Source organism: Thermobia domestica, chromosome 4 (genome assembly GCF_964235325.1).
Source record: "Thermobia domestica chromosome 4, izTheDome1.hap1.1, whole genome shotgun sequence".
Lineage (NCBI taxonomy): Eukaryota > Metazoa > Arthropoda > Insecta > Zygentoma > Lepismatidae > Thermobia > Thermobia domestica.
In genome coordinates this window covers 322,698,543-322,714,763 of record NC_137457.1, presented here as the reverse complement: position 1 = coordinate 322,714,763, position 16,221 = coordinate 322,698,543, and the positions used below count along the sequence as shown (strand labels likewise).

Below are 16,221 nucleotides of genomic sequence, written 5' to 3'. Positions count from 1 at the left end.
TCACAAAATCTCGGTCAAAGCAACTTATCCCTCCTCTATTAAGAGCGGTACAAGTCAAAAAATCCACACCAGCGCCAGCAGGGGCACATTTGAAATAGGAAGCTTTTAGTATAGTAAAGATAATTTTAAGTAAACAACTGGAATAAGAATTCGTTTCGATGTAACTGCGAAAATAGCATAGAAGTAATATAACTACAACGTACAGGTTATTTAAGGTACACTCTCCAATTCAGAGAAAAACGTATATAACCTATTATCATTTTTTCTCATAGAACAAAATGAGAAAGATGTTGTCCAAAGCTATTAGAAAAGAGAAAAGCAATGTCCACCCCCCACCCCCTCCTCCGTTGTTAGAAGAGACGATGGTAAAAACAATACGCAAAATTTCGAAACGTTTATCAAATAGGGGAAAACTACTTTGTGGTATATATTCACAATCATTGTTACAGCCTTCCAGATTCTATTAAAGAAAGACTCAAAGCTGACTTTAGTCATCTAGTAGGAATGGCATGATCGCTATCTTTAGTAGTTAGAAATCAAATAACTGTCATTAGTTGGTGCAGGTTAGAAACATATCTCAAATAGATCAATTGGCTCGTACCTAACGATACTGTTAAATCCATTTAGATTATAGATAATAATCTCACAACATGTTGCACAAAAGTCAAAATAATATCCATCCGAAGGAAATCAGATGTCCAAACGTAAAGTTCGAAACAAGTATAATACACAATGCCTGGAAAATATTTATTTCTACGTGACGGCAGTATATGATACTATTGCATTCTAGGAAATAATAACGAATAATGTTTCAATTACCTAAAAAAGAAAGATCCAATTAAACCATCCAAAGTAACAGGCAGAACAGCCGTCATTAACTGGTCCAAGTTTAAAACGTGTTTTATATGGAACGATTGAGATCTTTTTCCTTCCCTCGCACCATTTCAGGCATTCCTACATCCTTTTAGATTCCAGAAGAAACTATTTCATAAATTATTATGCTTAGCTATTAAGGATAGTGTGATCTGAATTAAAATATTCGTGTAATAGGCAGCAGAGCGGATGAGGAAAAAGTTCAAATTTGGAATGTGATTTAAATAGACTGAAGGGATTGCTTTCATAGATGCTAACTACAATTATTTCTTCAAGCATCAAGATCCGAGAAAGATGAAATCATAATTTATTTAACATATCTAATTGTGTATTGCACAATTCCAAGCAATGTAGTTTCTACGGAAAGCCAAAGTTCGGAACATCAAAAAAAAAAAAAAAAAAAAAAAAAAAAAAAAAAAAAAAAAAAAACGAATTATATGAAGCATTTTCCGAATTACCACTCCTGATAGAATCTTTTTGGTTCCTAACCATGGATAAAATAACTTATCATTCCCTTACGACACTAGAAGATAATAAAATTTTGGATTATTCTTTACTAGAATCTAGGATTACGTAAGAATTACTCTAAGTAACACCCACGAAAAGTCTCCGATTTATTCTTCTTCAAGCTTGTTCCTAAGTTCGAACACTGCGTCAGATTCTGTTCATTTCTCCGCAAATTCTGTATGTCAAAGTCCATATATATAACAAGGTGATAATGAATGTGCGTAGGGCTGTCTAAAGTCGAGAAAACTCCACATTTCAAGAGATCCTATTTCGAGATCGAGAGACTGTGGCACTTATCAGCGCTAAATAAGCCGTGCATACACAATCCGAAAATTCATATTTCGTCAATTTTCGATAGGTGTACAGGACACTCTCTGCAGGGAGTAATTCTCATATATGCTGTCAATAGAGTTTTCAGATATACCCGGATTATCAGAAGGGTCCAAAATAGGCACGATGTAAGCCTTGACAACAATGGAATCCAATGCTTCGAAGAGGAGTCGGAAGTGTTAAGAACCGGCAGCAGCACGGTCTCTCGTACTCGGCAAAACGCATGCTGGGATGTTTCTTTCACGCTTGTAAGTGGAGAAAACGTGAATTATACCATAAAGAAATATATCGCATCACACGTTATTCCGAACAGAAAAAACATGAAGCTGCCGGTTCTTAACACTTGACTCCTCTTCGAAGCATTGGATGTCCACTGTTTTCAAGCCTTTATTTATTTATTTATTTTATTTCTTATTCAAAATGGTGGAGTTAAGGCATAACCTTTGCTTCCACTCAAACATTTACAGTCGTATCTCATTTTTTTACGACGAAAGTAAAAATGATATACAGTTAGACACGTTAAAGAATTACCGACATACATAACAATACAGAAAATAAAACATGAAAAATGAAAATGAAACTTATTACATATAAAATAAACACTAAAACAAACAAAAGACAATGCTAAAGGCATGTTAAACTATACAAGGAGAAAGAAAGGCGTCAATCTTGATTATATATACCATAAAATACATTCTTATGATTCACTATCTATAGATAAAATGATGCACGTACTTAAGTGATTGTCTATAATGTATACATTCATACACATGTATCAACAGGGAATATAAAAGAAAATGAGAAGAAATAGAAGGAGAGAAAAAAAAGCAAACGACTGCATAGTAACGCCAGGAATAGTTTCGTGTGTAACATTTTTTTTTTCTTACTGAAGACCTACATTTGAAAGATATTCTTTAAGCCGACGTTTAAAGTTCAACACTGAATCAGAGTTTCTGATGCTTTCAGGGGTGTCATTCCAAGCTTTGGTGGCAAATAGTGTGACAGATTTTGAAAATAAATTAGATTTGTGCGTTTGAAAGGCGAGTGTTGTATTTCCTTTAGAACGGGTATTTAGTGGGTGAGTATCACCGAGAAATTTAAATTTAGAGGATAGATAAGTAGGTTTTTTACTATTAATTATTTTATATAAAAGAGTTAGAGAATGAATGCAGCGGCGGGTATTTAGATTGCACCATCCTAGTTTCTGACAACAATGGGAGATGTGGTCGAAGCTTTTTATTAAATATGAATCGAACGCAGGAATTCAGAATGCGGTGTAAACGTTTTGCCAGATCTTCGGTTAAATCAACATATGCTGCATCACAATAATCTAAATGAGATATTACCAATAACTGAACCAGGGACGCTTTAATGGATTCCGGAAGAAGGTTTATTAAACGCTGAAGAGAATGGAGGGAGCCGTAAGCTTTCTTGCATACTCCATTAATACGGTCTGTCCAATTTAGGAATTTATCGATCTGGAGTCCTAGGCTATTGACGCTATCGCTTACAGGAATGGCTACATTGTTTACAAGAACATTCGGTAGGCTTGTAATATTGATTGCGGAGAGTAGTTTACGAGAACCAAGAATGATATATTTTGATTTGGTTGGGTTTACTTGCAGTCCACTTTTACGTGCCCATGTGGATACTTTCAATGTCACTGTTTAAGTGATCAATCGCGGTGGTTAAATTTAGGGGATTAGTGGTTAAATAGCATTGTATATCATCTGCATATAAGTGATATTTACAATGGGTGATGTGCTCAGGTAAATCGTTGATGTATAAGGAAAATAGAAGAGGTCCTAGGACGCTGCCCTGCGGGACTCCACATGGAACCAATTTCGTATTTGAACTATGTTATTAGTGACAACGTTTTGTTTTCTATTTGATAAATAGGAGCTAAACCAAGATAAAGTTGACTGGGAAAGGTTGTGGAAGGAAGACAGTTTGGCAATCAGTATGTCATGGTCTATAGTTTGGAAAGCTTTAGAAAAATCTAGTAGGGATAACAGTGTGACTTGGCGTTCATCCATAGCGGCACGGATATCATCAGTGGTATTTACTAGAGCAGTGCAAGTGCTATGCTGAGATCTGAAACCTGACTGAAACGGATTTAAGATGTTATTTTTTTCGAGGAACTTAGTTAATTGCTCATTTATTATATGCTCTAATGCTTTGGAGAGTGCAGGGAGTATACTAATAGGGCGAAAATCTGCTTTTGTTGGATTTTTGGTTTTAGGCAATGGGCGAACGTGAGAGAGTTTCCAAATTGATGGAAATTCTCCGGTTGTGATGGAACTGTTAAAAATATGCACAATGACATCTACAATGAACGGTAATATTTTTTTTAATAAGAATGATTGTCAAGTCATCAGCTCCTGAAGCAGGTGATTTGATTTTGTTTATTGCCTTTATGACTTCCGGAGAAGTGACGAGGTGAATGTTAAATATATTTTTTACAGGGCTCGTTTTTTTAATATTCTTCAAAGTATTGATTTTATCTGGTGTGATATCTGGTGTATAGCATAGCTGTTCATTTATGGTGTCTATATGAAGTTCTGAAAGTTTATCGATTTTGGCTTTGCCACCAATACCAAGGAACTTCAGTTTTTGCCATAGCTCTCGTGGTTGGGTCGTATGGCTCAGGAGACTTCTAGCAAATTCGATTTTCGCCTTACGAACTTCTTGATTACAACGGTTTCGTAATTTTCTATATTCTTCCTGTATTAATGAGATAATTGATTTTTGTTTTAAAGCCGCTCTGTAACGTTTTTGGGCAGAGTCTCGAAGAGCCATGAGCGCGAGTATATCATCGTTAATCCAAGGATTGGGGGGTCTACGCACTCTTTTTCTTCTCAAAGGGGCATGCTTATTATATAATTGCTACACAAAACTAATAAAAAGTGTTATCTTTTGATCCAGAGTGGGAGCACAGTAAACTAAGAACCACGGCATGAGATTTGTGTCTTCGTATAACGCGTTGTCATTTATTTGTTTTAGGTTCCTTTTATATACTACTCGCGGAACGTATTTTGGACATTTTATGTTATAAGTTAGATAAAGAAGGTCATGTAGGATTATAGCTGGCACGGATACTTGACCTACATTTGTTACTTTACGAGTATCAGAGATTATGTGGTTAATTAACGATTCGTTCGTCTCAGTTATATGAGTGGGTTGTAACGTACAAAAGAAAGATTTAGAGAATTAATATAGCTTTTATATCGCAGCACCTCGGATTTAGGCGTCAAAAGTTCATAGTTCATGTCCCCCATAATTATGATGTTACTGTACTAGGGGATAACTTGGGAGATCGCTTCTTCAAAATTTTCAAAGTTTGTATTAGGTGGGCGATAAACGGAGATCAATAGAATATGTTTATTTTGTATATTCAGATCGAGCATGAGGTATTCTGCAGAAGCGGAATATAAACTGGGGGATTGATCTAGTATTTTCACTTTAACGTCTTCTCTAACATATACCAAGATGCCCCCGGAACCCTTCCCTATTCTGTCGCATCTTATACCCCTGTAGTTGGGTATGTTTATTAATGATTCGGGTGAGGTAGGTTTCAGCCAAGATTCAGAAACCAGCAAAGCATGCACAGAGAGAGGGATAAGAATGGCTGTAATTTCATCGTGGTGCTTATGGCACTTTGTGCATTTACGTGCAGAAGCTGAAGATCATATGGTTGCTTTGCCATCTCATTTTTGAGGATTTCGCTGGTTGACTGGAGACCGGGGATAAGGGCTGGAGAGGGAGGGAAGATTGCGGTCATTGACACCAAGGTCGATGCCGCACAACTCCCCAGAGAATGCAGACCCCTTGCTCAGTGTTGCAAATCTATCTACTTTGTTACTCTGCATTATGTAATTAACGACGACAGTAATGTACACTGTTTATGAGTTTTTCTGTTTACTAATGAGGTCTTTGAATAAGCAGGACATTTTCTACCGCGTATTAGAATTGAACCTGATCTTATATGATGAAAATTCATGACATTGAATACATTGCATTTCACATAACTTAATTGGAAAATAGCAGAAAAAATAATGTGAAAAAAAAATTATTGTACTAACCCTGTTTTTGCTTTTGTAACTGTGAGGGACACACACACACACACACACACACACACACACACCATGTGGTAAAATGTGCTTCATTTTGGAAGTAGAGAAAGGAACTCATGCTCGTTTGTGACAGATTTTTTTTTTTTCACAGCCGATGAGGATCACAATTTTTCCGTCGTTTGTCCACACATCTCGTACTCCAAATGCATCCTTGGCGCGTCGTAGAAGGTCCAGACGTTTGGAGGTAAGGGATTCGGTAAGGAGAAGTCCACTGCCTTTCAATAGTTCTTTTACCTTCCAAACTTGGTTTCGAGATCGATAAGAGAAATTTTACAATGATGGGACGGGATCCCTTACGCACAACTTCTGCAGCACTTCGACTACAACCAAAGGAACCCAGCCTGTGGCAACGATCGATTTGGTCTACGGCAGGGTTGGCTGGTTTAAACCAAGGTGGTTTAAACCATGGTTTAAACCAGCTGGTTTTTTTAAAAAAACCAACTGGTTTAAACCAAAAAACAAAAAAAATGTTCGTAAAAGTGTGTGTTTGTAAAATCTTGATGAACACACATTTGTGGGTTATCACGTTTCACTCCCGTATATTATTCGTATTATATTCAGACCTAAATTGCCCATTCATTACTCAAAAAGATTATACTACAAAAGCAACTTTTTTTTTTTACAAATTTATAAATGTTTATTTCGTGATTTTTTTGTAGTTGTTATTATTGTTATGTAATTGCAATCGAAGAAAAATTCTAAATATTGTTTCGTTTCAATGTTTACTATTGATAAAATACATCGAAAATGCCGTACTTTTTGTGTGTGGGGGGGGGGTCATACAGACCCCACGAGAGGCATTTAGTGAAATAAGTATCTTTGGTATCTATTTATGTATAAATGAGTCTGAACCAGAGTGGACTCAAATAATTCGTATCTTTATACACTTTTCTTATTGATATGCAGATTAAGTCGGTGTATTTCTTTAGTTTGGACCAATAAAAGAGTTGTTAACTAACTTGAACTAAATTAGTTCTTCTGTACTCCGTCGTACTTTGAAATTGTTCATATGTAATTCTGTGTAATGGTTTCACTTGTGCAACTGTTTATCTTTTTGTCCTTCTGAAATGACTCTTGACAGTTATATTAAGGAGAATGTAAAGATCAGTACAACGTATTTTTTTTTATCAGGATTCCTTCGTGAGTGAGTCGGCAGACGTATCGCATTTGTGGCCAATTAGTCCTGGTTCCGAGTTCAAATGGAGGACAATTTCTCTCGGATGTAACTCGAGAAGCGGTTTTTATTCCGCTTTAAGCTTATATGACCCCTTCCAGCATAACCCGGTTGTTGCATAATAACATCAAGGCGAAACAAACTTATTTCTGTCCATATATGATATGAATATATAGAGCAAATCATTTAAACCATAAAAACCTGGTTTAAACCAAAAAAACCTGGTTTAAACCAAAAAAACCGGTTTTTTTGGTTTTTTTAATAAAAACCATGGTTTTTGCCAACCCTGGTCTACGGTGAGATTTACACCACGCTTTTTGTTGAAAGTCTCAAGAGCAACTGCCGTGGGATCTTCATTTGGTGTTTCAGCTACTTCGTGGAGGACCAAACACGACCTTAACCTTAACATGACCCAAACACGGACCAAGCCTTAACTCCTGCCTACTTTAGACCTGTCTTGAAATGAGGGTATATGGGAATTTTATTGAGAGCATATCTGAGAATTACATCCCGTAGGGAATACCATATACACTTACTAAAAATTGATGAAATATGAACTTTTGGATTGTGTATGCATGGCTTCCTTTATGCTGATAAGGACCACCATTCTCTTATTTTGATGTGAGGAATCACTTCTTACAGTTTGTTGGTAGAGTTCATTAACACCTTATATATATATATATATATATATATATATATATATATATATATATATATATATATATATGTGTGTGTGTGTGTGTGTCTGTCTTTTTGTCCGTATATCTTTTCGGAAAGTAAATGTGAAATACAATATTTATATTGCAATCGTTTAGGTAAACATTTTTCGCACTATTTTATGCATGACTCTTGTATTCTTTCTTTTCCTCGTTTTCTTCCATTAGAATACTGTATCGAAACGTTATATTTCTTTAGAATTATTTCTCCGTGTTTTCTGCTAATCTCTTAGAACATCCTACAGAATAATGCTGGTTTGTCAAGTTCGAAAAACGTTGTGTGTAAGTGACACACATGTATGATTTTCTTTCCAGTGTAGAACATTTTAGAGATATACTTCCCAAATATTCATACTCCATCACCGTAAGGTGACTTAAAAAGAAGCTTTAAATGTGAATCACTTTCAAGAGCATCCGCATTGTAAACATATAGAAAGTGGGTGAAAAATGTATAATCAAAAAGTGTAAGCATATATTCGTGCTGGGTGAGATTTATAACCCTCATATAGATTACCTGAATTTTTGTATACACTTAACAATATCTTGAAACTGTATTACTTTAGGCATTTGTGCTGTTATCGCCGGGCAAAACAAACATCGATAAAATTACCAAAATGTACTACATTTGCTTAGATTACATTACTGTAGATTAATTTACATTACATTAGGGTAGGATAGGTTCAGTTACAAATCAGTTAAATTGAAAACTGAGGTAACTAAACTTTGACTCGAGTTGACTTTAAGTTTAGCGTCCCTATCAGCAGCGAGACAATACGACACGTAGACCTACTGATTAACGTGAAATCCGAACATGAGCTCTCGCCGGGAATCGAACCCGGATCTGCCACAACAATGAAAATCTTAAAATTTGTAAAAGAACATTATCTTTTGCGTATGAATACGGCGTTCGGACGTGACACGAAACCTAGTGCAAAAAACACAAATTAACTTGTGCTAGATGGCCACTAAAAAGCACTAATGTTACCAAAGCGATTCAGGGCAGAACGATGATGGTGCACCTGTGCTGTATCGCAGGCTGCTTTCAAACGGAGCAAGCACGTTAGCGACGGTTAGTACGTGTGTGAACGAGGTAATAAAAACAGGGGTTTTGCAGTGATACCAGTTGCAACAGCAACTTGAATGGTTAGATATTAGTATCGTTGTACTTGTTATCAATAAACCGTATCTTTTGCACAATTTCAAGTGAATCTCGTTATGTTTGCATAAAATTCAAAGACGGTATGTCACAACTTTAACATACCGTATGCGCCCCATTTTTGTACTACCTTTTCTATCACTAAATCATATCATTTGTAACTTTCTACCTCCAAACACAGTGCTGCTTATCACATCAGATCTAGCCTACAACAACCAATTTCTTAATTTAAACTATTTACCTCACCTGACTTTTACTCAATCTTTCTAACAAACCACAAGGAATTCTCAAAAGAGCTCCTCCTTGGATAAGCGGTTAGTGCACTCGCCTTTGGCGTGGGAGATCCGGGTTCGATTCGATTCGCGGCGGGAGCTTACTTGGTTCGGATTCCGTTAATCAGTAGGTCCGCATCTCATATAGCCTTGCTACTGAACAGGACGTTAAATTCAAAACTTACCTAACCTCAAATTCTCAATTCAGCCGGTAAATCTCCTAAAAATTGATCAGGCAATACAGCACATAATCCTTAATCCAGATTATTATCGTACTCTTACAACACCACATACATTATTGTTTTCGTGATAATGTTTCCGAATTCCTGTAACCGCATTGTCTATCTGAACCAATTAACATATCCAAAATTTATCATTACCTTTCTGATCCAACTGAATTTAGATCGTTTAATGTTAACTGATTGTAGTCCGTAGAGTACGATGACGAGGTATCTCCATTTACTACGTTACCTAGCGTATCTAAATTACTTTCACACGTAAAGTCTACTTTAATTGCAGGTTCTGCTTTCACCGTATAAACGTTTAATTTCACATCGGAAAAAATCATAGGTTTAGGTTCTGATTTCACCATATGACTGTTTACTTCCATATGGGAAGGAGTCATGGCTTCATCCTTCGCTTTTTGAATTCCTTCCGCTGATATTAATTTTTTATTGGTTGTCACTGCTCCGTACGCCCACTTTTTCTCTTCGAGTGGATCATCCTGATAAAAGCCATTATCGTGTTCTTCTTTGCACATAAATTCCGACTTAACACATGCTTCAACAGCCATTATGAGCGAACATTTATTACTAAATTCCAACTGTTACTGGGACTCGATTTGTATATTATTCTGCCAATGTAAATTTAATGCATTACAAGAACGTTCACAGAAGAAATTTCATACTTGATATTAAACATACAGATTTGAATGAAATACAGAAAATTTTATATAATACAGATTGTTGTCGCTTATAGTAATATATGTCAATAAATAATTTTGATTGTCTTTCTTCCTTTAATAATAAGAATTTCAGTTATTATCTTCTTATTGTAAACAATTATCGATTTAATGAAAGGTGCACCAGCTATGCAAAACGTTTGTGCTACAACTGCAAATTGATTTTTATGTACCACACAAAAAGGATTTCTGATTCAGGAAGAAAAATGATGAAAAAACAGGACACAGTCAGGAAAAAAGAGGAAAATCAGGAAACGGTCAAAATACGGATGTTCAGACAGTGAAAGAGGGCTGAAGGCCCATTCGGATGGAAGTGGCAAAAAGAGGAAAGTGGGAAATGTTCGATGGTTTAAAAAAAAGGGAAAAGGAAAGTACATAAAAGAGTAGAGAAAAGAAGGGGAAATTTAATGTTAAGTATAAGTGTAGCGTAGGTGAATGTGAACTCCCACTCAACTCTCTTCCTCAGAGAGCATCACAACACACGGTGCATTCGCCGTAACTACCTCTGTCGAACTTAAGCTGCCAGTGACTGTGTATCTCAGAGCTGCCAGTAAACAGGTGATTTTAGTAAAAGATAAAACATCCAAAAGTCATTATACTGCTTTCGTTATATTAAGGCACTGATTATATAAAAGAGGAATCATTAGAAAATTGAAACACAGTAGCTGTTAATAAAAATGTTGTATTATTAAATACGATGACAGTGCCTTCCTTGTACATACTTAAACTACTTAAAATCACTTGTGGTAATTAGTGTAATATTTTAAAATAAGCTGTTGCTCACCACTTTTCTACGCTTGAAAAGAATAGTTTGTTAACTCTGTATCATTGATTACCTACATACTGAATTTTTAAGAGCCGGATGCAGAGTCTTTCTGACGCCTGATAGTGCCATACTAAAGAGTTCCACTAGCATATGTTTCATGCAGTAGTCACACTTTTAGTATAATGCTAATCATTCGTCAAAACGACTCTGCATAAGGACCTATGGACTTTATGCAGAGTCGTTTTGGCGTGTGATTAGCATCATACTAAGGCTCTGACTACTGCATAAAACGTATGTTAGTGGAACTCTTTAGTATGGCACTAAACACGCGTCAAAACGACTCTGCATAAGGCGCAATATGTTTAAAACTGTTTAATAAGCTACCCCGACGCATAAAAATACTCATTCATACTGATTCATACATACTGATAACAGTTATTTGCATTGAGGAACGTTTGGAATGAGAAAGGGAGTTCTAAAGAAATTTTGTGCTGCTTCAGGTTGGTAACACCAGGAATCAAAGACAAAGGTTTTCCTATCTCGAAGTTGCTAATTGCTTATCGTCAAACCAAATACAGGTATATTGTAATTGAATGCTTCCTTAAGTCTGCAATCTACTGAAACAACTGTCAGTAAGCTGCAGCCACTTACGGAGAAATAGTAGAACTAACTCTTGCCTCTAACATAATAACAAATTTGAGCATCTCCAGGATTAATACGACTGTTAATAAGGGATAAATTTTCATTACATGCACATTGGTGTTACTGGTACGCAAGGGGTTAATTGTTTACTAATGATTGTTACGCATTGTTGTCAACTTACTACTGTCGTACTTCGATGGTTTTCTCAGCGTCAGCGCTTATGCTTGTTATATCACGTTCCAAAAGTTAGGATACATAGGACACCCATCTCAAAATTAGACAACTCATAAATCAAGCCACTCAAGTTAGATTTAGAGGTGCACCTATGTTCTATGTGTTATCTGAGAACAACATGGCACAATGCAAGGCGTTTAACTTTCCATGAAGTTGAAGAAAATGATCTGTTACGTATGTTTTTTTTATTTCAATGTCAGTCAAGATGTATATTAAAAGTACAAAATAAATGTGATGTACGTATCTATCAATAGATAGTAAAAAAAATTAGGTTATCCAGCATTGAAAAAAGGAAGGATAAGTTTGTGCCAATAGCTTTCTCGGAAACAATATGATGCAATGTATGCAGGTTACATTTGTAAATGAGGTTAAGTGATAATATCTATTAAATGCACAATATATTCCATGTTGCATATTCACTGCATTCTAATGGTCAATGTAAGTCACCGTACCAGATATATTCAAAGACAAGGTTCCCACTTGTTAACTGTACAAATTTCCAATATACACCTTCAGTGGAAAATTCTATCCAATAACTTATCTAGGTTGCCAACTGTCCGACGGTTTTTGACCTTCTTGTCAGGCGTTTGGTACAACCTCAAAACCGGACGTTAAGTATCCGGCAACTTTTTTCTCTTACTAGTCCCAGTCTCTGTTGCATTCAGATTATTTTGGAGTGTCGGCAAACGAATGGTTTGTTGATGAACATGGTTAAACCAGAGCTTATGATTCGCTCTAGTATTGACATGTCGTGAGCGAAATTTCCTGAAGTGTTGAAGCCAGGAGAATATATTAAAATTATCAAAACTGCTAAAGGTCGACAAAAGTATATTTTCAAAAGCGCAGCTATTTCTGGTTCATCTACAGTTAAATCTTCCAATTAAATCATGCTACAACATCCAGTGAAGTACAGTATGTAGGCAATATGAGACATAACCAGCCCCAGCGAACCTGGTAAACCTTTTTTAAAATATTTTTTGGGCATGCCGTAATTATATTTCCAATTAAACTTGCTTTTCTGTTTTAAATACGATATATTATTGATGATAGACTACAAAAATTACGTGTGCCGACTCAACCGAAACTGGATTAAGTAAGTTTAATATATTCTCGAAAAGTAACTCAAGCTACTAAATTTGAACTCCGAATCGCTCAATTTTATGTAAAGTAACACTTTAAGTTCACATTATTTTCACATTATTATTTATTTTTACATTATTTTTAGACGTACACCAGGAGGATGTCCAGTATTTCAATTATCAAAGGTTGCAAAAACTAAAATTACGTATTTCACTCTATAGCTGGAGTAGAAGTTTGACCCTTAGTCCCGACCTGGGAACGTTCCGTGGGCACCTACACCAGCTTGAACTAGTATGTTAGGACGCACTCCTGCTCTTAGAGGGCTGGTCACTTCGTTGGGAAATTTTGATATGAAAATTGGGCTGTTACTAGGCGTATATGGGTATAGATGTGTATTGAATAGTGTCATGCTCTTACATGAGTGTATAAACAAGATAAAACATGAGTTTTCCTCTTCTTGTGAAAATTGGTTCTCAAAGCTTACCATAGCATTTTATAATGATTTGAAGCTATAGGATGAGAATCGTACAGACTCCACCTTTAATTACTTGCTAAGGGGATATAGTGTTTCATTGTAGCTATTTAATATGTCTAATTCGGCCTTCGTGGTCCCCAAGAAATCACTTTTGGGTGTCCACGGGAAAAGACTTTGTTACCAGAATGCATGGAATTTGTCCTATGATCGAATTGACGATAGTTGCTAAGATGAATTTCGCATTTCAAGATTTTATTTGAAAACTTACAATGAAAATTCGTGTATTTAATAACACCCACATAAATTGACATGGCCTTGGGTTCTACGTGAAAGTTATTATTGGAAGAACTGTTGTAATAACTTATCCATCTAGAATAAAATATAATTTGCTACTACGTAACGACTAGTTCCTTTTTAACCAACCTTCTCCACCTCTGACTCGGAGTACTAGCAACTCCGAAAGAAACCAAGAATATGTTGATTTGCGCAACGGAATTTTAGAACCAGAATCTTACCACAGGAGGACGCAGTTCAGACGAAGGAGTAATAGATAATATGATATGAAACCTTGAAGAACACTTTGATTTACTAATTATTAGATTCAATTACCTCGTATTGATATTTGTCTTAAATCTTTAAATAATTTCTTCGATTTCCAAAGACACAGTTTTATTAACAAAGGATTTAGTGTTTAGTATCACACTTTCAATTATGACAAGTATGACAGTAGACTGTAAAGTTCCTTGAAATATCCAATCATAAGAAAGAAAAAATACTCAAGTTACAATTCGAATTAATATATGTTTGCTTAAAACTGTCTTAATTAACTTTTGTCAGCATTTACAGAATTACAACAATTCTTTCGTAACAGGATGTGAGTTCCACAAGAACAGTTTCAAATAATCAATTAATTTAACGAAGAACAACGATTTAGTTAAATTCTTCTGCCATCACTGTCACTCCGTGGAACACTCGGATGATAATTTTAAATTTTATAGCCACAATCGACTGTCCGACAATTTTTGGTTACGTCGATGTTTGAAATAAACACTGATACACCTTGTAGTACATTTCACGTTACATATATTAAACAGTGAACAGGACAATTTTACGTTTCGTCCGAACAGGCAAACGTCAGCAGAAGTGCAACTGTTTCCTGACTCCGTTCAGTGCCCCCAACAAATAAAGAAAAATAACAGAGGAGTTATTAGTGTAACATCAATCATTTTATAATGAAGTCAAATCAGAGACACATCTGAAGTATTGAATACAATTTCCGCAATCCCCTTTACCAATTTCAGAAGAAAAGCTTTGAAACCAAGGCTTTAACGATGTCGTAGACAGCCAAAACACTCGACAACATAACCACAGCAACAATCTATCTAGTTAGCAAAACACTAACGACTTTCCCTCTCAGGTGGACATTTATGGACAGGGTGTACACATAACGTATGATATATATCATGTGGACAAGTGGACGAGAATTGACTAATATAAACATTAAATAGAAAAAATGGACACTACATATGCTGACAATAGATCATTAAATTGATTAAACCTTGACAGACCTCACTGAACTATGTAGGAGATAATTACCTCGACATCAGTCAATGCCAAAATTGGCTGGACATGGGCGGACAGTTTAACTAAAACAGACGTATCTCCGTACTGAAGTAACGACATTAATATTAGCTCGGCAAACATTCTGTAAGACGAAATACTATATATAATGAATACAATTAATAATAGATGTAATTAACTTGTGTGATACTATAAATTTCCGTGTTATATTGTAACGCCCCTATATAACTTATTTACAATTGTATTACTAGTACGATTTACAATATACTTCTTGTAACCTTTTTGCATTTGGCAACCCTGTTGAAACATCATGTTCGCGGGTTCGCGCAAGGGATTCTGGGTACTCAATCAGAAACATGAAGACGCAATGGTAGTAGTAACCTTTGTCTGCTAACAAAATTTTGTTATATCTCACTCGCCAGTATTTATTATAGTATTTAAAAATGGTTTACGTTACCTCGTAACCTGGTGAACAATCTCTCACATCTTACCGTGTGCAACTAGTTTGAATAACATCAAATTTTGAATGGAGTTGGGAAATAGTCATTCGCCCTAGCTCACACGTGAGCCGTCTTTGTGTGTGCATGTTTCAAGTTTGCCTTCATTCTGTTATACTATCAATTTTTGGGATATTCAGAGTGAGTTCTGTTGGAGTGATTTAGTCATCATGTTAATCTCAGTACACATTTTTAACATGCAGCTTGAGTCAAGTAACTTAATGTGCAGCTAAACTCTTAGCAGCGGGGCCCCCAACCCATTCACAATGTCCGTGAAGCAAGGCAAAATTAAGCATTCTCTTCGTTTGTCTTATTCAGTTATATCAATGCAATTATTCACTATGGAAGCGCCAAGAGCGTATGGTAATCTCACCAGTAATAATATAACCTTCTGTGAGTGGAGTCCAGAAAGTCGCTACCGCAGCAAGTTACGTGAGTGGCACGCATGGCTGCAGGGCTACCGTATGTTCATAATAATCTTGTACGTACTGTTCAGCCACTTAATCGTATGTAACCTTTTAATCAATGTGAGCAATCATCTTTTGTGGCTATTCAAGAGGTTAAAAATGCAGCATCACGTCAAGTAGAAAGTGGAATTTTGTGTATATACTCATATGTAAAGTGTTAGCCAATGAGAGTCACTTTCATATACTTTCATTAATCATCTCTTTGAAATATCAACAAGGCGTCCAGTCTCCAGTTCATTGCTATAGCCTTATGTTCATTCTACTTGCCAGTTGGATTTAAGTTTGTAATCTTAAATAGATGTATCATCATCATTATCCAGACTGTCTAGTGACCTCCGAGAGGTGGATGCACACCAG

At 35.9% G+C, this 16,221-nt stretch overlaps 1 protein-coding gene across 1 annotated transcript in view; it reads right to left on the bottom strand.

Annotated features, from left to right (window-relative positions):
• The window catches only part of LOC145684399 (uncharacterized), a 31,573-nt gene extending 21,300 nt beyond the window's left edge, over positions 1-10,273 (bottom strand). Inside the window, exon 1 of the mRNA XM_081756684.1 lies at positions 9,542-10,273. Coding sequence (XP_081612810.1) covers positions 9,542-9,954 — 413 coding nt within the window. The 5' untranslated portion in view covers positions 9,955-10,273. The remainder of the gene's footprint in view (positions 1-9,541) is intronic.
• Between the last annotated feature and the right edge of the window lie 5,948 nt (positions 10,274-16,221).